This window comes from Scyliorhinus torazame, chromosome 5 (assembly GCF_047496885.1).
Source record: "Scyliorhinus torazame isolate Kashiwa2021f chromosome 5, sScyTor2.1, whole genome shotgun sequence".
In the NCBI taxonomy this organism is placed as follows: Eukaryota; Metazoa; Chordata; class Chondrichthyes; order Carcharhiniformes; family Scyliorhinidae; genus Scyliorhinus; species Scyliorhinus torazame.
The window spans coordinates 127,910,583-127,936,091 of record NC_092711.1 but is presented as its reverse complement, the minus strand read 5'-3'; the positions used below and the strand labels follow the sequence as shown (position 1 = coordinate 127,936,091).

Genomic DNA, 25,509 nt, shown 5'->3' with positions numbered 1-25,509 from the left:
GCGTTAGCGGTCTGGAGGAATTTGCGGAGGTTGGCGTCGTGGTCCTGCTGGTCATGGCCGCAGATGGTGACGTTGTCGAGGTACGGGAACATGGCCCGTAAACCGTGCTGGTCAACCATTCGGTCCATCTCCCGTTGGAAGACCGAGACTCCGTTAGTGACGCTGAATGGAACCTTTAAAAAGTGGTAGAGCCGCCCGTCTGCTTCGAAGGCAGTGTACTTGCGGTCGCTCGGGCAGATGATATGCGGACTTAAGGTCCACGGTGGAAAAGACCTTGTACTGTGCAATCCGATTAACCATGTCGGATATGCGGGGGAGAGGGTACGCATCTAGTTGCGTGTACCTATTGATGGTTTGGCTATAATCTACGACCATCCTCTGCTTCTCCCCGGTCTTTACAACTACCCCCTGAGCTCTCCAGAGACTATTGCTGGCCTGGATTATGCCTTCCTTCAGCAGCCGCTGGACTTCAGACCGGATAAATGTTCGGTCCTGGGCGCTGTACCGTCTGCTCCTAGTGGCGACGGGTTTGCAATCCGGGGTGAGGTTCGCAAACAAGGAAGGCGGTTCAACCTTGAGGGTCGCGAAGCTGCAGATAGTAAGTGGGGGTATAGGGCCGCCGAATTGGAACGTTAAACTCTGATGGTTACGTTGAAAATCTAACCCTAGGAGAGTGGGAGCGCAGAGGTGGGGGAGGAAATAAAGTCGTTAATTCTTAAACTCTCTCCCCTGCACCGTTAGGTTCGCGATGCAGAACACTTTGATTTCTACGGAATGGGATCCCGCTGCCAGAAAAATCTTTTGGGTACTCGGGTGGATTGAAAGATTGGATTGGATTGGATTTGTTTATTGTCACGTGTACCGAGGTACAGTGAAAAGTATTTTTCTGCGAGCAGCTCAACAGATCATTAAGTACATAAGAAGAAAAGGGAATAAAAGAAAATACATAATCGGGCAACACAACATATACAATGTAACTACATAAGCACTGACATCGGATGAAGCATACAGGGTGTAGTGTTCATGAAGTCAGTCCATAAGAGGGTCATTTAGGAGTCTGGTGACAGCGGGGAAGAAGCTGTTTTTGAGTCTGTTCGTGCGTGTTCTCAGACTTCTGTATCTCCTGCCCGATGGAAGAAGTTGGAAGAGTGAGTAAGCCGGGTGGGAGGGATCTTTGATTATACTGCCCGCTTTCCCCAGGCAGCGGGAGGTGTAGATGGAGTCAATGGATGGGAGGCAAGTTTGTGGGATGGACTGGGCGGTGTTTTTGAGTCTGTTCGTGCCTGTTCTCAGACTTCTGTATCTCCTGCCCGATGGAAAACAGCGTCTTACCGTATCCGGATTGATAAAACTTTCCGTGCTCCCAGAGTCGATCAGACATGGCGTTTCGTACTCGTTAACCAGCACCGTCGTCGTTGCCGTTTGGAATGTCCGGGGCCGCGACTGGTCCAGGGTCACCGAAGCCAGTCGCGGTTGCTGCATCAGGGCGTTTTCTTCAGGCCCCGTGGAGCCCTCCATGCTGGGGTCCTTGGCTGTCAACCAAGATGGCGGCGACCACGGATCGCACGCAGTTGGGGGCGGACAAAATGGCCGCATCCATAAATCTCACGTGGCCGGAGGGTCACAAGATGGCGGCACCCATCCCCCCCGCATGGAGTCCAGGACCCAAAATGGCGTCGCCCGTTGGCCACACATGCATTGTTGGGCGGGTTGAGTCTGTAGTCCCAGCTCTCCCCTGGAGATTGCGGCGACCCCCTGGGACTGGCACACCGCTGAATAGTGTCCCTTCTTGCTGCAACTTTTACAGATGGCCGAGCGGGCCGGGCAGCACTGCCGGGGGTGTTTTGACTGGCCGCAAAAATAGCAGCGGGGGCCCCCCCCGGGTAGTCTGGTGCTCTGGCCGCACAGGCTTGCGGGGGGATGGGGGGTGCCGGGGAGTCGGTCGCGGGTGGGGGTCCACGGAGCCCAAGGGGCTGCTGTGCGGTCGGTGGCATAAGCGCGGGCATTCTGCGAGGCCACATCGAGGGAGGCCGCAAGGGCCCGTGCCTCCGTGAGCCCTAGTGAGTCTCTCTCCAGCAGTTGCTGGCGAATTTGGGATGAGGTCATACCTGCTACGAACGTATTCCTGATTAGGAGTTCCGTATGTTCGTTAGCCGTCACCGGTGGGCAGTTGCAGCTCCTTCCCAATATTAGCAGCGCGCTGTAGAACTCGTCCAGCGATTCTCCGGGGATTTGCCGTCTCATCGCGAGTTGGTGGTGTGCGTAGACTTGGTTTACGGGCCGAATGTAGATCCCTCTCGGCATGGTGAGCGCCGTCGGGAAATCCTCTGCGTCTTCGATGAGCGTGTAGATCTCCGGACTCATCCTGGAATGCATCCTGGAATGCATTTTCTGGTCTTCTGCCGGGGGCCGTTCGGAGGGATCCCTCAAAGCACGCTAGCCAGTGTTTAAACGTGGCCGCTGAGTTTGCTGCATGGGGGCTGATTCGCAGACACTCCGGGGCGATCCGGAGCTCCATCATCCTTTAAAGTGTGCGTAATAAATTGTAGCACAATCAATCACTCACGAGGCGAGAAGAGATGAAGTTAATCGATGGCTTTATTACGCAGACTTGTTCGCCAGCAGCTCGGTTACAGAATGTGGGTGCTGGGAGAACCCGGGTTCTTATACTCCACCTTACTGGGTGGAGCCAGCAGGTGGCAGATCCAATCAGGACCCAGTGTCTGTCCACCAATAGCCTCTCGGCATCACTGGGTACCGTACTACCCCTAATACATACCACCACAAGCACAGACAAGACTCCAAAGATGTGCAGGTGAGGTGGATTGGCTATGCTAAAATGCCTTAGTGTCCAAAAAGGGTAGGTGGGGTTACAGGCATCGGGTGGAGATGTCGGCTCAGGTAGGATTCTCTTTCCAAGGACCGGTGCAGACTCAATAGGCTGAATGGCCTCCTTCTGCACTGTAAAGTCTATGATTCTATGAGGTCAGAAGCTCATATTGGGTTCAAATGTGAAACAAAGTTTACGAAGAGACTGGCTAAGTCTCAGACTGTTGCCAGGGAGAGGGTTAGAGTTAGTATGTCAGGAATGGAGATTGGAGCAGGGACCGAACAGTGGATTCAGTCTTCTCCATATTTGATTGAAGTTATTTAGTCAGCAGGAAGAGAACCAGAATGGATCTTGGGTCTGATATCCAGTACAACTTAGTTCAAGAGGGAGAGGAAGAACGAAGGAAACCCTGGAACATTTGGTGAAACGACCTTTGCGACTGCTCATCAAATCTCCACACAGTCAGTTCTGGACACCAGGTTAACATCTGTTATTCTGTCTGCTCAGTCAGGGTGATTCAGATTAATGTCTGTCACAAGTCATGAATGAAGTGACTTGTAAAGCATATTCTTACCTCTAATTATATAACTTTGGTAAAAGGATACAGAAATAATGATCTAATACTTTATTTGGATTTCAGCCCCAGGCAGGAGGGAGAGTGTGAGGGGCGGGGATTTACAGCTTTGGGGAAAAAAGAGAGACAAAAATGTTCCGCAGAAACTGGAATTAACTGTTCTGTATTTCTATCCCATACTGATAGTGTGCCCTTCGTAAACTCCTTTTCCAGGGCATTAGGAGAGGATTTTCAGACAGGAAACACAAACCAAATATCACATTAAGATCTGACAGTGTCACTCGGTTGGTGTGGACCTGAATATCCTCAGACTATAGACTGGAATTAAAAATGTTTGTTCTGTTTGTGGGAAAATATTTCAAAAGCAGTGTGACTGGAAAAGCACCGAGACACACACGCACCTGAGTGAGTGTGTTCCAGTGAACTGACTGTGGAAAGAGCTTTAACCAGTTACAGCCTGAAAAAACACCACACCATTCACTGAGGGGAGAAACCATACACGTGTTCTGTGTGAGGACCAAGCTTCACTTGATTGTCTAAAGAGGAAACGGACAAAGGCACTGACTCCATGGAGATACCGTCGAAACCGTGGGGTATGAATTTTGCTTCGGGGGTTTCCAAAACGCGAGAGGTCCCGGGTTCATATCCCGGACGAGCCCTGCAAAGTGGTTGACTGGGGGGGGGGGGGGGGGGGGGGGTGATGATGTAGTTGTATTGTCACTGGATGAGTCATCCTGAGACCCAGCACAATTCTCTGAGAATGCAGGTTCAAACCCCACAACGGCAGATGCTTCATTGTGGCTTGTATTTGAACTTGAATCCAATAAATCAGGGGTAGCACAGTGGTTAGCACAGTTGTTTCTCAGCTCCACTGTCCCAGGTTTGATTCCTGCTTGGGTCGCTGTCTGTGCGGAATCTGCGCTGGTGTCTGCCTGGGTTTACTCCGGGTGCTCCGGTTTTCCCCCAGTCCAAAGATGTGCAGGTTTGGTGGAGTGGCCATGCGAAATTGCTCTTGGTGTCCAAAAGGGTTAAATGGGGTTACTGGGTTATGGGGATAGGGTGGAGGTGTAGGCTTGAGAAGGGTGCTCTTTCCAAGGGCCAGTGCAGACTCGATGTGCTGAATGGCCTGTTCTGCACTGTAAATTATATGATTGTGGAAGTTGGATATGAAACAGTTTAGTGAGAATTGGGTCAAAGGAGCAAAGGGTAAGTCTCACAGACAAGATGAGCGCTGAAAGAGCATGATGGGAGGAAAAGAAGAGAAAGATCTGAGTTCAGAATTTGGACAAGAAAAGTCTTCGAGGCAGTTTTACTGAGTGGTTTAGTGGAAGAGGAGCTGTAGAATCAGCTGATCGGATTGTTTCAATGGGTGGGGTTTTCCAGTCCTTCCTGTTGGCTGGAACTTCCAGTCCCACAGATCTCTCGGTCTGCTGTTCCGGTTCATTGGTTGTCTCATTGGGTTCGCTGTAGGCCTCTTGGGATCTGTGGAAAAACTCCCGGTGCCACATTCGCCTGATGAATTCCCTGGAGCGGAGAAACTACACCATCTTCTTCACAGCCTTCAACATGTCATCGATGAAGATGAACATTTTGCCAAGGTCATCAACACTGCTTGCCTCCCAACAACCGCGCAACCTCAGACTATTGATTGCAGCAAACTACCCAGCATTCAGAACGATCATGACACCACACAACCTTGTCATGGCAACCTCTGCAAGACGTGCCAGATCAACATGGGTACCACCATTGCACGTGAGAACACGTGTAATGGTGCGCCTCAGCCAACATTATCTACTTCATACGCTGCAGCAAAGGATGTCCCGAGGCGTGGTACATTGGCGAGGCCAATGCAGACGCTGCGACAAGGAATGAACGGACATCGCGCAACAATCGCCAGACAGGAATGTTCCCTTCCAGTCAGGGAACACTTCAGCAGTCAAGGGCATTCAGCCTCTGATCTTCGGGTAAGTGTTCGGTCTTCAGGACGCGCGACAACGCAGAATGGCCGAGCAGAAACTGATAGCCAGGTTCCGCACACGAGTACGGCCTCAACTGGGACCCTGGATTCATGTTACATTACATGTGCTTGCAAAATCCAACCAACTGTCGTGGCTTGAGACAATTCACACCTCTTTAATCTGTGATTATCCCTCTCTCCAGTCGCAGTGTATGGACCTGTAAAGACTTAATTACCTGCAAAGACTCGCATTCAAAGTACCATTTTGCGACATTGAATTTTTCTACAGACGTATTTGTGGGACCCACATCTTCATTCACCTGAGGAAGGAGCTGCAATCCGAAAGCTAGTGATTCTAAACAAACCTGTTGGACTTTAACCTGGTGTTGTAAGACTTCTTACTGTGCTCATCCCAGTCCAACGCAGGCATCTCCACATCATAAATGAGAAGCATTAAATGCTTCTGCCAGTTTCGAACCATGCACCTTTTGCTCGGTGAATGTGATAACCTCCATGCTACAGAAACAGCTGGAAGCACAGTACCAATGGACCTGTGCAACGTTCAACTGCACAGTCTTGCTGCAGCTTTCAATGGTTTGGCTGGGAGGCCAGGTCACTTATTACATGAAGACAGCTGTTCCCTTAAAACAGATGTCTCAACTTGTAAGACCATAAGATATAGAACTTATATTGAACTTTAGCATTTGTTCAGTAAATATCTAACAGAACAATGCTCTCTGTTCAATCATTAATGCATCATTCTTATCTTCCTGCAGAATATTTCCACCAATTTTACTCAATATTTGTTTCATTGTTCAATGTTGAACATCAGTATATTTATTTGTTATATATGACTTCATTTTGAATTGAATCGGTCTCGAGTCTTCACTCTGAATAACTCTGAAATACACACCATTGAATTGCAAACTTGACTGACCAAGAAAAGAAAGCGTTTCACTGGGTGACACAAATCCCATCAATCTTTGTTCAGTTTGACCACAGTCAGCCTTTGGACAAAGTCAAATATAGTTAAATGGAAGAGAATTGAGAATTATATGTTGCTTATATTTGACCCCTCTGTGTTTTGGTGTGAAACATTCTGCAGCCTAAATACCGTTCATGTATAAGAAAGGAGGGCTGACAGCAAATCCGCACTGAGCCTGGATTTCCTCATCTCCCCGAGTGGCTTTTCCTGTTTCTCCATCATTAAGGATGAATCTTTCAAAAATGTGATTCAGTTAAATCTCTAATATTTCCTCTAATTCAGTTACAGTATCGTTTGTGTCTGTCTGTATGAGCTGTCTAGATATGTTTCGGAGGGTGATTAAAATCTTAATCTATGTCTACAAAGCCATTAAATTCTTTTGTGAACTGAGCAAACTGCCAAGATCCGCACTTTGTTTTTCCATGTGTGGAACGATCTGTCTGGACTGTACGCAGAACAATACTTTTCACTGTACCTCGGTACACGTGACAATAAATCAAATCCAATCAAAGAGACAGTTTCTTACTCGTCTTCAGATTGAACAATGAGTCTTCTTAAAAATTATTCATTCATGGGAGGTGGGTGTCACTGGCTGGGCCATCATTTACTGCTCATTCCAATTGCCCTTGAACTGCATGTCTTGTGAGGCTATTTCAGAGGGCACTTACAAATCAACTACAACATTGCTGTGGATCTGGAGTCACGTATAGGCCAGGCCACGTAAGGAGAGCAGATTTCCTGAAGGACATTAGTGAACCAGATGAGTTTTCACAACAATCAAGAGTGTTATCATTAGACTTCTAATTCGAGACTTTTATTCAATTTCAGCATCTGTCATAGGCAGATTCGATCCCAGATCCCCAGAGCATTAACCTGGGTCTCTGGTTTACCATTACTCCAATGTCCAGCCCGCATATTCTTGGCAGAATATGGTGTCACATGTTGTGTTCTGCGATCTTGTCTTGCAATGATTCTACAGAACTGCTGGTGAATTAGTCAGAACGATGATTTATTAATGTATACGTGGTAACGATCAGAATGCTATACAGACTAAGTTATCACAGAATTACATTAGAACTCTTGGAACTACCCTTATGTGCGACTGGCCTCGTGTATGCATGACAACCTTCTGCTGGTAGCCGGAACCCGACTGCTGCCTGACGCCAACTACTGGTGGGAGGTCACACTGCTGAGTACATGTAATATTATATACAGGCTTATCACCACATCTCGTAACTTCTCAAAATTATCCAGTAATTTATTTCTTCAAACAAATTCTGATAGCTCTGCAGTTTCTGGAAACATTTTGGTTGATCGTGTTATTTTTAAAAATAAAGATCTAGTTTTTGCAATATAATTACCTAATACACCAATTCACTAATCATAATCAGTGTTCACTACTGAATAAACTTCAATTTTATTATTGTTTTTTGCTGTGAAATCAATGCATAGTTCACATAGAAAAGGTACAGAAGGTGAAATGGCTGCAGAAAGTCACATGTTCGAGGGAGAAAAGGGCTTCCTTGACCTTATTACTAAGGCCAGTGAATAGACTATGAAAATAACAATTTACAGGCAGCAAAGCTGCGCAATGTCCTCACCAATTTATTGATAAAGGTTAAGTCTTAATTTTGTGTAATAACCACGTCAATGACACCATTTTGAATACTCTGTGAAATTCCAGACACACCATATGCACAATTATTTGTTGTAAAACACAGCGAGTTGCTGTGATTTGGAATGCACTGTCTATAAATGGTGCTAGAATCTCATTGGACTGTAACTTCCAAAAGGGAATTTGGTACATTCTGAAAAAGAAAACAAAATAGTCGAACTCTGGGATTAAATGGGTCGCTGTACAAAGAGCTGGCATGGGAAAAATGGGCCAAATAGACTCCCCTGTGCTCCAGGAACCTTGTGTACATGTAAAGGGAGTGGTAACAACTGGGAACCTACAGCCTATGAGGGTAGGAGATGCAGAGATGACGGAAGCATTTCAATCGGAAATTGGACAGGCACTGAGAGAAATAAACCCACAGGGATTTGGGGATAGAACGGGGCAATGGACAGACTGGCTTCCTCCACAGGGAGCCGACACGGTCCCAAAGGGCTGAATGGCCCCATTCCCCACCCTTCAGATGCTGTGATCTCAGGAGAGAAATTCAGCTGCTCCAGTCACTCCAACTAACTGGAGTCCCTCATCTCTGGTGCCATTCTCGTAAATGTCCTCTACACCGTCTCTAAGAACTTCACATCCTTCCTAAAGTGTGGAGCCCATACATAGGGTTCCATTCTGGAGGGATAGAATTGAAAAGCACGGAGGAAATGTTCAACTTGTTTAAAACGATGGTTTGACTACACTGGGAGCTCTGTCAACATTGGTGATCTCCATTTCGAAAAAGGAAATAGAGGCACTGGATAAAGTGCAACAAAGATTCATAATATACAGAACTGAGAGCATTTAACACTCGGGAAAGGCTGGGGCTGCTTTTTTCTGGAAATGAGAAGACTAATGGGTGACCTAATGGAGGTCTTTCAGATTATGAAGGGATTCAATAATCCAATAATAATTTCTTCATTTTTTTTTTTGAATTTAGAGTACCCAATTATTTTTTCCAATTAAGGGGCAATTTAGCATGGCCAATCCACCTATCCTGCACATCTTTGGGTTGTGGTGGTGAAACCCACACAGACACAGGGAGAACGTGCAAACTCCACAAGTACAGTGACCCAGGATTCGAACCCGGGTCTTCAGTGCCGTAGCCAATAGGAATTTCAATAGACACCTCTTTACCCAGCGAGTGGTGAGAATGTGGAAGTCGTTACCCCAGCGAGTGGTTGAGGTGAACAGCATGAATCCATTGAAAGTAAAGCTAGATACATACAGGAGTGAAAAAGGAATAGATGGAGATGCTGATGGGGGAGGCGGGGGAGAAAGAGAGGTATAGAGGGGTGGGTGGAGGCTCGTGTGGAGCTTAAATACTGACACAAACCATGGCTATCCTCAGCCAGTATGGGGATTTAATCTGTAATGTTGGTGTCACTCAGCACGAACCAGCCATCCAGTCAATAGAGCTAACCAATCCCCGTGTAAATCTGCAATAATTCCTTAAATATTAGTGATTGCCTGTCTCTCACCATACTATTTAATGTAGTTTCCCAGTGCACCTCAGACAACTTGCCCCTCATACTCTGATAGTTTTCTTCTGTGAGAAGCACCAAGATAAAATAAACCAAACAACCATGTAACCACATTAGCCCATCTTCATGGCAATGTGGCATGATTTTTGAAGTTTTCAAACAGATATGGTAATGAAACATCTTCTAACCTCCAAACATCCTTTCACTCTTTGATCCTTGTGAAATGCGAAACCAGATATTCGCAAGAAGGCTCAGAGAGAATCAGCCCACTGGAGGCGAAGTCGTGAGACCGGCCAGTCCAGCAGAAAGAAACCCTCTGACCATCCCCTTTGACCAACAGAATGAACAAAATGCAGTCCTGGATGTAATTGAGAACAGAAACAATAACAGCAGAATCCAATCCCTGTAATCATTTGTGAACTTGTTGATGTCTCAGCAAGGGTGATAAATTACAAAATCCCTTCGCACATTGAGGGCAGGCGAATGGCCTCTCCCCAGTATGAACTCCCTGGTGCGACTGCAGACAGCATAACCGAGTGAATCGTGCAAATAGACGTAAACAGGTGTGAGATAATCGGGATTATGGAGACATGGCTGCAGGATGGGATTGAAGGGTGATAAATCGCCAGGGCCTGATAATCTGCATCCCAAAGTACTTAAAGAAGTGGCTCCAGAAAAGGTGGATGCAATGGTGGTCATCTTCCAGGATTCTATAGACTCTGGAACAGTTGCTGCAGATTGGAGGGTGGATTATGTAACTCCACTATTTAAAATGAGAGATAGCGAGAAAACAGGGAATTATAGACTAGTAAGCCTGACATCGGCAGGAGGGAAAATGTTAGAATCCATTATTAAAGACTTTATAGCAAAGCACTTCGAAACCAGTGGCAGCATCGGACAGAGTCAGCATGGATTTATGATGGGGAAGTCGTGCTTGACAAATCTACTGGAATTCTTCGCAGGTATAACTGGTAGAGTTAACAAGGGAGAGCCAGTGGATACAAAGAACAAAGAAAAGTACAGCACAGAAACAGGCCCTTCGGCCCTCCAAGCCCGTGCCGACCATGCTGCCCGACTAAACTACAATCTTCTACATTTCCTGGGTCCCTATCCTTCTAATCCCATCCTATTCATCTATTCATCAAGATGCCCCTTAAATGTCACTACCGTCCCTGCTTCCACCACCTCCTCCGGCAGCGAGTTCCAGGCACCCACTACCCTCGGTGTAAAAAACTTGCTTCGTACATCTCCACTAAACCTTGCTCCTCACACCTTAGACCTATGCCCCCTAGTAATTGACCCCTCTACCCTGGGAAAAAGTCTCTATCTATTCTGTCTATGCCCCTCATAATTTTGTAGACCTCTATCAGGTCGCCTCTCAACCTCATTCCAGTGAGAACAAACCGAGTTTATTCAACATCTCCTCATAGCTAATGCACTCCATACCAGGCAACATCCTGGTAAATCTCTTCTGCACCCTCTCTAAAGCCTCCACATCCTTCTGGTAGTGTGGCGACCAGAAATGAACACAATACTCCAAGTGTGGCCTAACTAAGGTTCTATACAGCTGCAACATGACTTGCCAATTTTTATACTCAATACCCCGGCCAATGAAGGCAAGCATGCCGTATGCCTTCTTGACTACTTTCTCCACCTGGGTTGGCCCTTTCAGTGACCTGTGGACCTGTGCACCTAGATCTCTCTGACTGTCAATACTCTTGAGGGTTCTACCATTCATGTATATTCCCTCCCTGTAATAGACCTTCCAAAATTCATTACATCACATTTTTCCGGATTAAACTCCATCTGCCATACCTCCGCCCAAGTCTCCAAATGATCTAAACCCTGCTGCATCCTCTGACAATCCTCATCGCTATCCGCAATTCCAGCAAACTTTGTGTCGTCTGCAAACTTACTAATTAGACCAGTTACATTTTCCTCCAAATCATTTATTTCTACTACGTACAGCAAAGGTCCCAGCACTGATCCCTGCGGAACACCACTGGTCACAGCCCTCCAATCAGAAAAGCATCCTTCCATTGCTACTCTCTGCCTTCTATGACCTAGCCAGTTCTGTGTCTATCTTGCCAGCTCACCTCTGATCCCGTGTGACTTCATCTTTTGTACCAGTCTGCCATGAGCGACCTTGTCAAAGGCCTTACTGAAGTCCATATGGACAACATCTACTGCCCCACCTGCATCAACCATCTTTGCGACCTCTTCGAAAAACTCTATCAAGTTAGTGAGACACGACCTCCCCTTCACAAAACCATGCTGCCTCTCACTAATACGTCCATTTGCTTCCAAATGGGAGTAAATCCTGTCTCAAAAGAATTCTCTCCAATAATTTCCCTACCACTGATGTAAGGCTCTCCGGCCTGGAGTTCCCTTGCTACCCTTCTTAAACAAAGGAACAACATTGGCTATTCTGCCGTCCTCCGGGACATCACCTGAAGACAGCGAGGATCCAAAGATTTCTGTCAAGGCCTCAGCAATTTCCTCTCTTGCCTCCTTCAGTATTCTTGGGTAGATCCCATCAGGCTCTTGGGACTTATCCACCTTAATATTTTTCAAAACGGATGTGGTATATTTGGACTTTCAGATGGCTTTCGATAAAGTCCCGCATCAGTACTTAGCGTGTAAAATTAAAGCACATGGGATTAGGGGTAGTGTATTGAGATGGATAGGAAAACAGGTTGGCAGACAGGAAACAAAGAGTCTGAATTAATGGATCCTTTTCAAATTAGCAGGCAGTGGCCAGTGGGATACCGCAGAGATCGGTGCTCGAACTCCAGATATATTAATGATTTTATTTTTCAAATTTAAGGTACCCAATAAATGATTACTATTATTATTAGATGCAGGAAAGATTTTCCCAATGGTGGGAGTGTACAGAACCAGTAGTCGCAGTCTGAAGATATAAGGTAGATCTCATATGAGGGCGAAGGGGGTCAAAGGATATGGAGGGGAAAGCAGGATTAGGCTATTGAGTTGGATGATGAGCCATGATCATAATGAATGGCAGAGCAGGCGCAAAGGGCCAAATGGTCCCTTCCTGCATTTTCTATGTTTCTATGTAATCCCTTCCCACACTAAGAGCAGGTGAATGGCCTCTCCCCAGTGTGAACTCGCTGATGTCTCTGCAGAGTGGATAACCAAGTGAATTCCTTCCCACACTGAGAGCAGGTGAATGGCCTCTCGCCAGTGTGAACTCGCTGATGTCTCTGCAGACTGGATAACTGTGTGAATTCCTTCCCACACTGAGAGCAGGTGAACGGCCTCTCCCCAGTGTGAACTCGCTGGTGTGTCTGCAGACTAGAGAACTGTGTGAATCCATTCCCACAGAGGGAGCAGATAAATGGTTTCTCCCCAGTGTGAACTCGCTCGTGTTTCAGCAGGTTAGACGAATTAACAAATCCCTTCCCACACTGAGAGCAGGTGAATGGCCTCTCCCCAGTGTGAACTCGCTGATGTCTCTGCAGACTGGATAACTGTGTGAATCCCTTCCCACACTGAGAGCAGGTGAACGGCCTCTCCCCAGTGTGAATTCGCTGATGTCTCTGCAAGTTGGATAAAGCACGGAATCTCCACCCACACTGAGAGCAGGTGAATGGCTTCTCCCCAGTGTGAACTTGCTGGTGTTTCCGCAAGTTGACTGAATGGCTGAATCCCTTCCCACACTGAGAGCAGGTGTACGGCTTCTCCCCAGTGTGAATTCGCTGATGTTTCCGCAGGGCGGATGAATCAATGAATCCCTTCCCACACTGAAAGCAGGTGAATGGCCTCTCCCCAGTGTGAACTCGCTGGTGTGTCTGCAGACTGGATAACCGAGTGAATCCATTCCCACAGAGGGAGCAGGTAAACGGCCTCTCCCCAGTGTGGACTTGCTGGTGTGTCTGCAGACTGGATAACCGAGTGAATCCATTCCCACAGAGGGAGCAGGTGAATGGCCTCTCCCCAGTGTGAACTCGCTGATGTTTCCGCAGGGTGGATGAATCAATGAATTGCTTCCCACACTGAGAGCAGGGGAACGGCCTCTCCCCAGTGTGAACTCGCTGGTGTGTCTGCAGGTGGGATGCTTGAGTGAATCCCTTCCCACAATGAGAGCAGGTGAACGGTCCCTTCCCAGTGTGAACTCGCTGGTGTGACTGCAGGGTGGATAACTGAGTGAATCCCTGCCCACATTTAGAGCAGGTGAACGGCCTCTCCCCAGTGTGACTGCGGCGATGAATCTCCAGCAGAGATGGGAATCTGTATCCCTTCCCACAGTCATCACATTTCCACGGTTTCTCCATGTTTTGGGTCTCCTCGTGTCTCTCCAGATTGGACAATCAGTGGAAGCCTTGTCTACACACAGAACATGTGCACTGTCTCTCCGCACTGTGATTGGTGCGATGTTTTTTCAGGCTGTTTAACTGGTTTAGGCTCTTTTCACAGTCAGTTCACTGGATCACTCTCACTCGGGTGTGTGTTGTGTGGGTCTTGGTGCTTTTCCAGTCACGCTAAAGTTTAAAATCTTTTGAAGCCGACAGATCAGACAAACATTTTCCTTCTCGCCGATGATATTCAGGTCAGAAGGACTCGAGTGAGTTTGTCACATCAAGACGTGATGTTTGAGATTTCTGTCTATAATTCCTCCTCTTCCAATATCCTTTAAAAACAATTTACAAAAGTCATCAGTTAGAAATTCAGAACAGACAATTCTAGTTCCTATGGAACATTATTTCCTCTCGTTCTCCAAAAGCTGTAAATCTCCATCGCACACAATCTCCCTCCATTCTCACTCTGCTGTATCTAATATTCACCCTCCCAATTCTCCTGAAGGTGCTGATTCATGTTGATTGACAGATCCGAGCTCGGCTCACTGCTTCCTGACCAGGACACAGATTATACCAGGAGCAAGAGTAGACCATTCGGCCCACCGAGACCGCAAAAATATTCAATGAGATCCTTGGTCGATCTACCTCAGCATCATTTTCCCCACACGGTCCCCATATCCCTCAATATCTTCAATATCTAGAAACATGTCAAACATACTTGATGACTGAGGCTCCACATTCCTCTGGGGTAGAGAATTCCAAAGCTTCACCACATCCTCGAGTGAAGAAATCCCTCATCTCAGCTTCCTCTCTATTTTCCTACCTGTTCCCCATAACCCTCAACTCCATTGTCAATAAAATATCTGTCAAACTTGTGCTTAAATATATTCAATGACCACCAGATACAACTGGTCCCTGTGGAAGAGAAATCCAAAGACTAACAACCCTCTGAGGGAAGAGATGACTGGAAATCTATAACGGAGCTGCAGTCTTATATTACAAGATGAGAAATAATAATACATTTACTTTATAACAAACATCTAATCATACATCTAATCTGGACCACGCAACAACACGAGACATATCTCTGTCCATTATTAATTTAATGTGCCCTGAAATGTCAGCCATCTCCTGGGGAACCCACTCCCTTTTTGAAGTAAATCCAATTTTGAAATAAATTTAGAGTAACCATTTAAAAAAAATTTTTTTTGCAATTACGGAGCAATGTAGCGTGGCCAATCCTGTGAGACCCATTCAGACACAGGGAGAATGTGCAAAGTCCACACGGACAGCGACCTGGGGCCGGGATTGAACCCGGGTCCTTGGCGCCGTGAGGCAGCAGTGCTAAGCACCAGGCTTTTAGTCAGTCAAATATATGCGTCAACCTGTTCAGGAGATGGGTGGCAGGAGTTGGACACACTTTGTGGAGCTGTGAACCTTCATGTAATTCTTTTTCTCCCAATTAAGGGACAATTTATCGTGGCTCCAGTTTGGGCTCAAATCATCAATGAGGACTCTGATCTCTGGGAAGGAAGGAAACCCTGGGAGGTGGGCTGGGAGGATTCACAAACACCGACTGGAGGCCCTAAACTCCCAATGAGACCCATTGATTTTATTGTCAGTCTGCAGACAGGAGCTGGAGAACTGAACCCAGGCAGAGGAGAGGGAGGGAGAAAACTGGGAGTGGAGGAAAGAAATGGTGCAGATGGTGAGATGGGTTTGGATTTCAGCCCAGGGAGGAGGGAGAGTGTGTGGGGCGGAGAAAAATGTTCCAGAGAAACTAGAATTGTATGTTCAAAATTTCTATCCTGGACTGACAGTGATGACTTTTGTAAACACCTTTTACAGGATATTACAAGGGGAGGATTTACAGATGGAAACTCAAATCAACCTTCACATTGGATTGGATTTGTTTATTGTCACGTGTACCGAGGTACAGTGAAAAGTACTTTTCTGCGAGCAGCTCAACAGATCATTAAGTACATGGGAAGAAATGTGAAGAAAAGAAAATACATAATAGGGCAACACCACATATACAATGTAACTACATAAGCACTAGCATCGGATGAAGCATACAGGGTGTAGTGTTAATGAGGTCAGTCCATAAGAGGGTCATTTAGGAGTCTGGTGACTGTGGGGAAGACGCTGTTTTTGAGTCTGTTCGTGCGTGTTCTCAGACTTCTGTATCTCCTGCCCGATGGAAGAAGTTGGAAGAGTGAGTAAGCCGGGTGGGAGGGATCTTTGATTATACTGCCCGCTTTCCCCAGGCAGCGGGAGGTGTAGATGGAGTCAATGGATGGGAGGCAAGTTTGTGGGATGGACTGGGCGGTGTTCACGACTCTCTGAAGTTTCTTGCGGTCCTGGGCCAAGCAGTTTCCATACCAGGCTGTGATGCAGCCCGATAAGGTGCTTTCTATGGTGCATCTGTAAAAGTTGGTAAGGGTTAATGTGGACATGCCGAATTTCCTTAGTTTCCTGAGGAAGTATAGGCGCTTTTGTGCTTTCTTGGTGGTAGCGTCGACATGGGTGGACCAGGACAGATTTTTGGAGATGTGCACCCCTAGGAATTTGAAACTGCTAACCATCTCCACCTCGGCCCCGTTGATGCTGACAGGGGTGTGTACAGTACTTTGCTTCCTGAAGTCAATGACCAGCTCTTTAGTTTTGCTGGCATTGAGGGAGAGATTGTTGTCGCTACACTACTCCACTAGGTTCTCTATCTCCCGTCTGTATTCGGACTCGTCGTTATTCGAGATCCGGCCCACTATGGTCATATCGTCAGCAAACTTGTAGATGGAGTTGGAACCATGTTTTGCCACGCAGTCGTGTGTGTACAGGGAGTAGAGTAGGGGGCTAAGTAGGCAGCCTTGCGGGGCCCCGGTGTTGAGGACTATTGTGGAGGTGTTGTTGTTGTTCATTCTTACTGATTGTGGTCTGTTGGTCAGAAAATCGAGGATCCAGTTGCAGAGTGGAGCTTTGATACGAGCTTGGCTGGGATTATGGTGTTGAAGGCGGAGCTGTAGTCAATAAACAGGAGTCTGATGTTGGAGTCCTTGTTTTCGAGATGCTCTAGGGATGAGTGTAGGGCCAGGGAAATGGCGTCTGATGTGGACTGGTTGCAGCGGTATGCAAATTGCAGTGGATCAAGGCGTTCTGGGAGTATGGAGGTGATGTGCTTCATGATCAATCTCTCGAAGTACTTCATTACGACTGAAGTCAGGGCCACTGGACGGTAGTCATTGAGGCACGTTGCCTGGTTCTTCTTTGGTACCGGTATGATGGTGGTCTTCTTGAAGCTGGTGGGGACCTCGGAGTGGAGTAGGGACAGGTTAAAGATGTCCGCGAATACCTCTGCCAGCTGATCCGCACAGGCTCTGAGTGCACGACCAGGGATCCCGTCTGGGGCCCGTCGCCTTCCGAGGGTTCACTTTCAGGAAGGCCAATCTGACTTCGGAAGCTGTGATGGTGGGTATGGGTGAATTATGGGCTGCTGGGGCACTCGACAGCGGATTGTTGGTTACCTGCTCGAACCGAGCATAGACTGCATTGAGTTCATCGGGGAGGGATGCGCTACTGCCAGAGATACTGTTCGGCTTCGGTTTGTAGCCCGTTATGTTGTTTAGTCCTTGCCACAACCGCCGAGAGTCTGTCTGTGACTCTAGCTTGGTTTGATATTCTCTCTTGGCATCTTGGATGGCTTTGCGGAGGTCGTACCTGGATTTCTTGTATAGGTCAGGGTCGGCTGTGTTGAACGCCTCAGATCTGTCCTTCAGTAGGGAGTCAATCTCGCGATTGAGCCATGGTTTCCGGTTGGGGAACGCACGTACTGCTTTCTTTGGCACGCTGAAACCATGGAAATGTGGAAAGGGATTCACTCAGTTGTCCCACTGAGCATTTACCAAGATGTGGGAACCGAGCTGGTGAGGAAGCGAGCGGCCTTTAATAAGGTTCAGGCTGCTCTATGTAAGAAGTTTGATTCGGGTGGTACACCCAGCAAATCTGCGGCTCACATGAGTCCAAAGACTTCCATTGAGACACTGGAGGAGGCAAATGGCTTAATTGTAAAGCCTGGACTGGGGTCCAGTTATCTGAATTGTGCAAGATCTACGTTTCCTGTGGAGTGGGATGGGTGTTGTGATAACCTCTATATAGTTTTTGATATTTTCTGATAAAATCTGTTTTTCTGTGTGAGGACTAAGGGAGATTTTCTTTTTGAAGCACAATGTAGACATATGGGGAGGGCGGAGAGAGAAATTAGAGAGAGAGAGAGATTAATAAGACAGTGAACTCTGGAGACCAGGATTGGCTTCCTTTTCTTTCCATCTCTGCCACCGCTTTGCATCATCAGTAAGACATTGGGACGACTTCCGGTTGCGGCGATGCTCAGCTAAGCCGCACGTTTCGGCGGCTCCAGCTCTGACGGACTTTCGGGCTCTTTTTGAGAGCCCCAACGGGAAATTTTCGCGACGAAATCCGGTGTGGGGTGAAGCAACAGGGAGTCCCCCCTGTGTGAAAGAAAAAGATCGGCGGCGGTGGCCAGATCACGGAGGATCCTCGAGGGCAGTGGCAGAGGAAAGAAAGAAACAAGATGGCATCGGAGGGAGCCCAGGCGACATGGGGACTCGGACCAGGATGAATTTCTCAGACGGTGTGTGGAGGTGTTAAAAAAAGGTGCTGGCCCCGATGTTACAGGCAATCGAGGGGCTTAAAGAGACACAAAAGGCCCAGGAGATAGAGCTCCGTGTGGTGGAGCAGAAGGTAACTGACAACGAGATCCTGGGCATGGCGGTCAAGATGCAGACGCACGAGGCGCTTCATAAGAAGTGCATCGAAAGAATTGAAGTCCTGGAAAACAGATCAAGGAGAAAGAACCTCCGGATCCTGGGTCTCCCCGAGGGAGTGGAAGGAGCTAACGGCGGGGCTTATGCGAGCACGATGCTACGTTCGCTAATGGGAGCTGAGGCCCCCTCGGGCCCCTTGGAGGTGGAAGGGGCCCACCGGGTCCCTGCGAGGAGACCAAAGGCTGGAGAACCACCTAGGGCGATGGTCGTGCAATTTCACCGCTTCAACGACAGAGAGGTTGTTTTGAGCTGGGCAAGAAGGTACGAAGTAGCAGATGGGAGAATGCGGTGATACGAGTGTATCAGGACACGAGCGCGGAGGTGGCGAGAAGGAGGGCGAGTTTCAATCGAGCCAAGGAGGTGCTGCATAAGAAGAAAGTGAAGTTCGGGATGTTGCAGCCGGCGCGATTGTGGGTCACGCACCAGGATAGACATTACTATTTTGAAACGTTGGAAGAAGCATGGACCTTCATTCAAACTGGACCAGAACTGAGGGACTGATGTTGGAGGGGAAACGACAATGTTAATGTATAGAGGTATAAATTGGGGAGGGGGGGGACACTGAGAAATGTGGGCGCCGGTGGGGGGGGGAGGGGGGGGAAGGGACACAGGCGGGGGACGGGGAATGGGAACGGGGCTGTAGGGGGATCTGCGCCATAGGGGGCGGGATGGTTCTAGAATGCGCGGGGTTTTCTTTCCCGCGCCAGAGAGATGATGGCGGGAAGATAGGCGCAAGGAAGATGGGAGTTCGACACACGGGGGGGGGGGGGGGGGGTCAAGGAGAGAGCGGGAGAAGCCGGGGTCAGTTGAAGTCAGCTGACTTTCGGAAGCAATATGGGGGGAGTAACCATGCTAGATGGGGATCTAGCAGCGGGGGGGGGGGCAGGGATAGGGGGACAACTGGGTTGCTGCTGCGGAGATCGAAAGGGAGCTGGTAAGAGAAAAGGTGGTCGAGGCGGGAACGCGCCGCCTGGGGGACGGGTGGGTGCGCGGGACCGGGACGTGGGACTGGCCCAGAGAGGGTGATGGCTAGTCGACAGGGGCAGCCCCCCAGTCCGGCTGATCACGTGGAACATGAGGGGCCTAAATGGGCTGATTAAGAGGGCCCGAGTGTTCGCGCACTTAAAAAGGACTGAAGGCAAGCGTGGCCATGCTTCAAGGTGGCGGACCAGGTTAGGTTAAGGAAAGGATGGGTGGGACAGGTGTTCCACTCAGGGCTGGACGCAAAGAATAGAGGGGTGGCCATATTGATGGGGAAACGGGTGTCGTTCGAGGCTAGGAACATTGTAGCGGACAGCGGTGGCAGATATGTGATGGTGAGTGGCAGACTGCAGGGAATGGAGGTCGTGCTGGTCAACGTCTATGCCCCGAACTGGGATGATGCGGGATTTATGAAGCGGATGCTGGGACATATCCCGGACCTGGAGGTAGGAAACCTGGTAATGGGGGGGGGGGGGTATCTTCAACACCGTGCTGGACCCAGGGTTAGATAGATCTAGATCCAGGACCGGAAGAAGGCCGGCAGCGGCCAAGGTGCTTAGGGGGTTTATGGACCAAATGGGGGGAGTGGATCCGTGGAGATTTGCTAGGCCGCTGGCCAAAGAGTTCTCCTTTTTCTCCCATGTTCATAAGGTATACTCCCGGATAGATCTGATTTCGAGGGTGGAAGGAACGGAGTACTCGGCCATAGCTGTTTCAGACCATGCCCCACATTGGGTGGATCTGGAACTAGGAGAGGGAACAGCGCCCACTCTGGCGACTGGATGTGGGATTATTGGCGGATGAGGGAGTCTGCGGAAGGGTACGGGGATGTATCGAAAGGTACCTGGAGGCCAATGATGATGGGGAGGTCCGAGTGGGGGTAGTATGGGAAGCGCTGAAGGCAGTGGTCAGGGGAGAGTTGATCTCCATCAGGGCCCACAAGGGGAAAACAGAGGCCAAAGAGAGGGAAAGATTACTGGGGGAGATTTTGAGTGTGGATGAAAGATATGTGGAGGCCCCGGACGAAGGACTATATAGGGAGAGGCGAAGACTCCAGACGGAGTTTGACCTGCTGACCACAGGGAAGGCAGAGGCACAGTGGAGGAAGGCACAGGGGATGAGATATGAATATGGGGATAAGGCGAGTCGCCTGTTGGCCCACCAGCTTCGTAAGAGGACAGCGGCGAGGGAAATAGGGGGAGTTAGGGATGAAACGGGAACTACAGTGCGGAGAGCAGGGAATGTAAATGAAGTGTTTAAGACCTTCTATGGGAGGTTATATAGGTCCCAACCCCCGGAGGGAAAAGCGGGGATGCAGCAGTTTCTGGACCAACTAAGGTTGCCGAGGGTGGAGGAGCAGGAGATGGCAGGCCTGGGGGCGCCAATTGGGGTGGACAAGGTGACCAAAGGGCTGGGGAACATGCAGGCAGGGAAGGTCCCGGGGCCTGACGGGTTCCCGGTGGAATTTTACAGGAAATACGTGGACTTGTTGGCCCCGCTGCTGGTAAGAACCTTTAACGAGGCCAGAGAAGGGGGGACTCTACCCCCGACAATGTCGGAGGCGACGATATCACTAATCCTGAAGCGAGATAAAGATCCGCTGCAATGCGGGTCTTATAGGCCTATCTCGCTCCTGAATGAGGACGCCAAGTTGTTGGCAAAAGTGCTGACAATGAGGATAGAGGATTGTGTCCCGGGGGTGGTGCACGAAGATCAGACAGGGTTCGTAAAGGGGAGACAATTGAATGTCAACGTGCGACGGCTTTTGGGGGGGGGGGGGGGTGATAATGATGCCCCCAGCAGAGGGGGAGGCAGATATAGTGGCGGCAATGGATGCAGAGAAGGCATTTGATAGGGTAGAGTGGGAGTATTTATGGGAGGTGCTGAGGAGGTTTGGGTTCGGGGAGGGATTTGTCAGCTGGGTTAAACTCCTCTATGGGGCCCCAATGGCAAGTGTAGTCACAAAATCGGCAAAGATTGGAGTATTTTTGGCTACATAGGGGAACAAGACAGGGGTGCCCTTTGTCCCCATTACTGTTCGCGCTGGCAATTGACCCACTGGCCATAGCGCTGAGAGACTCCAGGAAATGGAGAGGGGTGGTTAGAGCGGGAGAGGAACACCGAGTGTCACTCTATGCAGATGACCTACTGCTGTATGTGGCGGATTCAGTGGGGGGGGATGACAGAGGTTATGCGATATTGAGGGAGTTTGGAGATTTCTCGGGATATAGGCTTAACATGGGAAAGAGTGAGCTTTTCGTAATACACCCTGGGGACCAGAGTAGAGGGATAGATGGCCTGCCGCTAAGGAGAGTGGAAAGAAACTTCCGATACCTGGGGATTCAGATAGCCAGGAGCTGGGGAACCTTACACAAACTCAATCTGACTCGGCTGGTGGAGCAAATGGAAGAGGATTTCAAAAGGTGGGATATGCTGCCGCTGTCACTGGCGGGCAGAGTGCAGGCGATTAAGATAATGGTCCTCCCGAGGATCCTATTTGTGTTTCAATGTCTCCCCATATTGATCACTAAGGCCTTTTTCAAGAAAATAGATAGGAGCATCATGAGCTTCGTGTGGGCAGGGAAGGCCCCGAGAGTAAGGAGGGGGGTTCCTGCAACGTAGCAGGGACAGAGGGGGACTGGCGTTGCCGAATTTGGGCGACTATTACTGGGCCGCCAATGTGGCGATGATCCGTAAGTGGATGATAGAGGGAGAGAGGGCGGCGTGGAAAAGGCTGGAGATGGCGTCCTGTAAAGGAATGAGCTTAAAAGCGCTGGTGACGGCGCCACTACCGCTCTCCTCGAAAAGGTTTACCACAAACCCAGTGGTGGCGGCAACATTAAGTATCTGGGGGCAATGGAGGCGACAGAAGGGTGCGTTGGGAGCCTCGGTGTGATCCCCGATCAGGAACAACCATAGGTTTGCCCCAGGGAGGTTGGACGGAGGGTTCCAGAGCTGGCACCGGACGGGAATTAGGAGAGTGGGAGACTTATTTATAGATGGGACGTTTGCGAGCTTGGGAGCGCTAGAGGAAAAGTATGAGCTGCCTCCGGGGAATATCTTTAGGTATATGCAGGTGAGGGCGTTCACAAGACAACAGGCGAGGGAATTTCCGCTGCTCCCGACACAGGGGATCCAGGATAGAGTGCTTTCGGGGGTGTGGGTCGGGGAGGGCAAAGTGTCCGAAATATACCGGGAGATGAGAGAAGAGGGGGAGGAGCTGGTAGAAGAGCTGAAAGGAAAATGGGAAGAGCTCGGGGAGGAGATTGAGGAGGGTTTGTGGGCTGATGCCCTAAGTAGGGTAAATTCCTCTTCCTCGTGTGCCAGGCTCAGCCTGATCCAATTTAAGGTGCTACATCGAGCACAAAAAAACGGGAGCGAGGTTGAGCAGGTTCTTCGGTGTGGAGGACAGGTGCGGGAGGTGCCCGGCACAGGAGGAGTATTGGAGGGGAGTGGCGGGAGTGATCTCGAAGGTGGTGAAGGTCCGGGTCAAGCCAGGCTGGGGGTTAGCTATATTTGGGGTAGCGGATGAGCCGGGAGTGCAGGAGGCGAAAGAGGCCGATATTGTGGCCTTTGCATCCCTGGTAGCCCGGCGAAGGATTCTACTCATGAGGAAGGAAGCGAAACCCCCCGGCGTGGAGGCCTGGATAAACGATATGGCAGGGTTCATAAAACTGGAGCGGATGAAGTTTGCGCTGAGAGGATCGGCTCAGGGGTTCTCCAGGCGGTGGCAACCGTTCCTCGACTATCTAGCGGAACGTTAGGGGGAAAATAGATAGCCAGAAGCAGCAGCCCAGAGGGGGTGGGAGGGAGGGTAAATTGATTTTGTTCTAGATGGGGTGGAGAGGCGGGGGGGGTGGGGAGCACTATTTCATGTTATTTTGTTAGTCAACTATTTTATTTAAATAATATTATCTATTAGTTATCATGTTACCGTTTTTGTTGATTTGTAAGGAGGAAAAATGTTGTTTGAAAACTTTAATAAAATATATATTTTTAAAAAAATAAGACATTGGGACTCAAAGACTAATGCAGTTTGATGGACAAGTTGTCTCCATTCTGAACAATGGGGAACAAGCTCCTCCCACTCATTGAAACATCGCCACGACAAAGATGACAACCGCGCATGCGCCGTGATGCACATCCAACAAAGATGGCGGCCGTTACCCCGAGCCGAATATGAGGAGCTGCAGCCCCGCTCGGTACAAACTGGGTCCCGTAACCTTTTCCGAGGTTTGCGACTCACAACAGCTTTACACAACGTTTCCGCCCACTCCCGCGATCTCTCTCTCCCTCCATATTGTCAAACGCCCCTTACCAATTTCAGATCTGAAGACAGCCCTTCTCCTTCGCCATTACCCACACTGCGCATGCTTCAATCACAGCGGGCCCCGCCCCTCATTCACTCCGATTGGTTCGAGGACCAGCCGCTCCAGGTCGTCCTCCAGTCCTGCCCCTCCTCTTCCTATTGGTTCGGAGCTGCCGTCAATCACCCGGGTATTGTGACGGTTCCAGATGGTGAGAGCGGCCACAGGCTCAGACTGACTCGCTGATTGTCCAATAATAACAGTGAGAGTCTCAGTGGGACAATCAGACAATAATAGTGGAGATGGGGCCCAGAGGGTAAACAGCAAAGGATTCACTCACTTTGAGAGTAATAAACACAGTGTCTGTTCCAATAATAAGAGTCAGGCTGCAGTGTGTGAGTGAACACATCAGTGGATCCAATGTAGAATCATAAGAGTCCCTACAGTGCTGAAGGAGGCCATTCGGCCCATCGAATCTGCACCGACCCAATGAAATATCACCCTACCTGGGCCAATCTAGGGCATCATGGTAGCACAGTGGGTAGCACTGTTGCTTCCCAGATCCAGGGTCCCAGGTAATAACTCTGTCACTTATTATTAGACAATAACCTGCCTTTTATTCCAATGCTGGTGTGTGTTACTCTGTTACTGTTATTATTAGACAATAACTTGCCTGTCTTTCTTATCATTAGACAATAATAGGAGGGCACGATAGCAATGATAATTTGATGTTTCTGTGTTATAGTCAGTGTCACTTGGAGGTGTGTGATAAAATAGGAATGGAAACATCATGACATTTAAGGGGCATCTTGACAAATACATGAATAGGATGGGAATAGAGGGATACGGACTGAGGAAGTGTAGAAGATTGTAGTTTAGTCGGGCGGCATGGTCGGCACGGGCTTGGAGGGCCGAAGGGCCTGTTCCTGTGCTGTACGTTTCTTTGTTCTTTGACAGAGGCACATGTGACTGACTCCACCTGATTCAGAGCTGTTCTGCCCAAGGTGAGAGCAATGAGGATGTGGAATTCCAGAGATTTCTGGTATCTGAGGTGCATCTGTAGAGGAACTGAAATAATTCTAGTGGTTCTCGATTCATACAATCACACAGGAAATATATCTGACAGCTAAAACTAAAGTTTCAATCTTCTCTTTGAGACACATTGTGATTGAAAAGATCAAATGTTAAAACATCAGGAGAGGAAAATTCAGACTGCCGCAAAGGGCATCATTGCTACCTCACAGCACCATGGACCCTGGTTCAATTCCGGCCTTGGGTGACTGTCTGTGTGGGGTTTGCACTTTCTCCCAGTGCCTGCATGAGTTTCCGACCACCATTCAAAGATTTGCAGCTTAGGTGGATTGGCCATGATCAACGTCCCCTTAGTGTCCAAAAATGTGTTGGTTAGGTGGGGTTACAGGGATAGGGTGAGGGATTGGGCCTAGGTATAGTGCAAACTCAATGGACCGAATGGCCTCCATTTGCACTGTAGAGATTCTATGAGTGAACTATTCAATTCATCCCATTCACCATATCTCTGCCAATTTACCCTCTACAAGTGTCACTCCCTTTGA

General features: G+C 48.9%; 2 protein-coding genes across 2 annotated transcripts in view; one reads left to right on the top strand and one right to left on the bottom strand.

Moving 5' to 3' along the window:
* Positions 1-25,509, top strand: part of LOC140417907 (uncharacterized) — a 92,311-nt gene that overhangs the window by 20,610 nt on the left and 46,192 nt on the right. The window lies entirely within an intron of this gene.
* On the bottom strand, positions 7,339-24,000 carry LOC140419712 (uncharacterized). The gene is made up of 2 exons (XM_072503648.1): positions 23,947-24,000; positions 7,339-14,138 (listed from the first exon to the last, which is right to left on the bottom strand). Exon 2 carries the CDS (start codon positions 13,780-13,782, stop codon positions 12,580-12,582), a length of 1,203 nt encoding a protein of 400 aa, XP_072359749.1. The 5' UTR covers positions 13,783-14,138; positions 23,947-24,000; the 3' UTR covers positions 7,339-12,579.

Coding starts and splice junctions, on each gene's coding strand:
- LOC140419712 (XM_072503648.1), bottom strand. CDS start 13,782: ATGGAGAAACCGTGGAAATGTGATGACTGTGGGAAGGGATACAGATTC.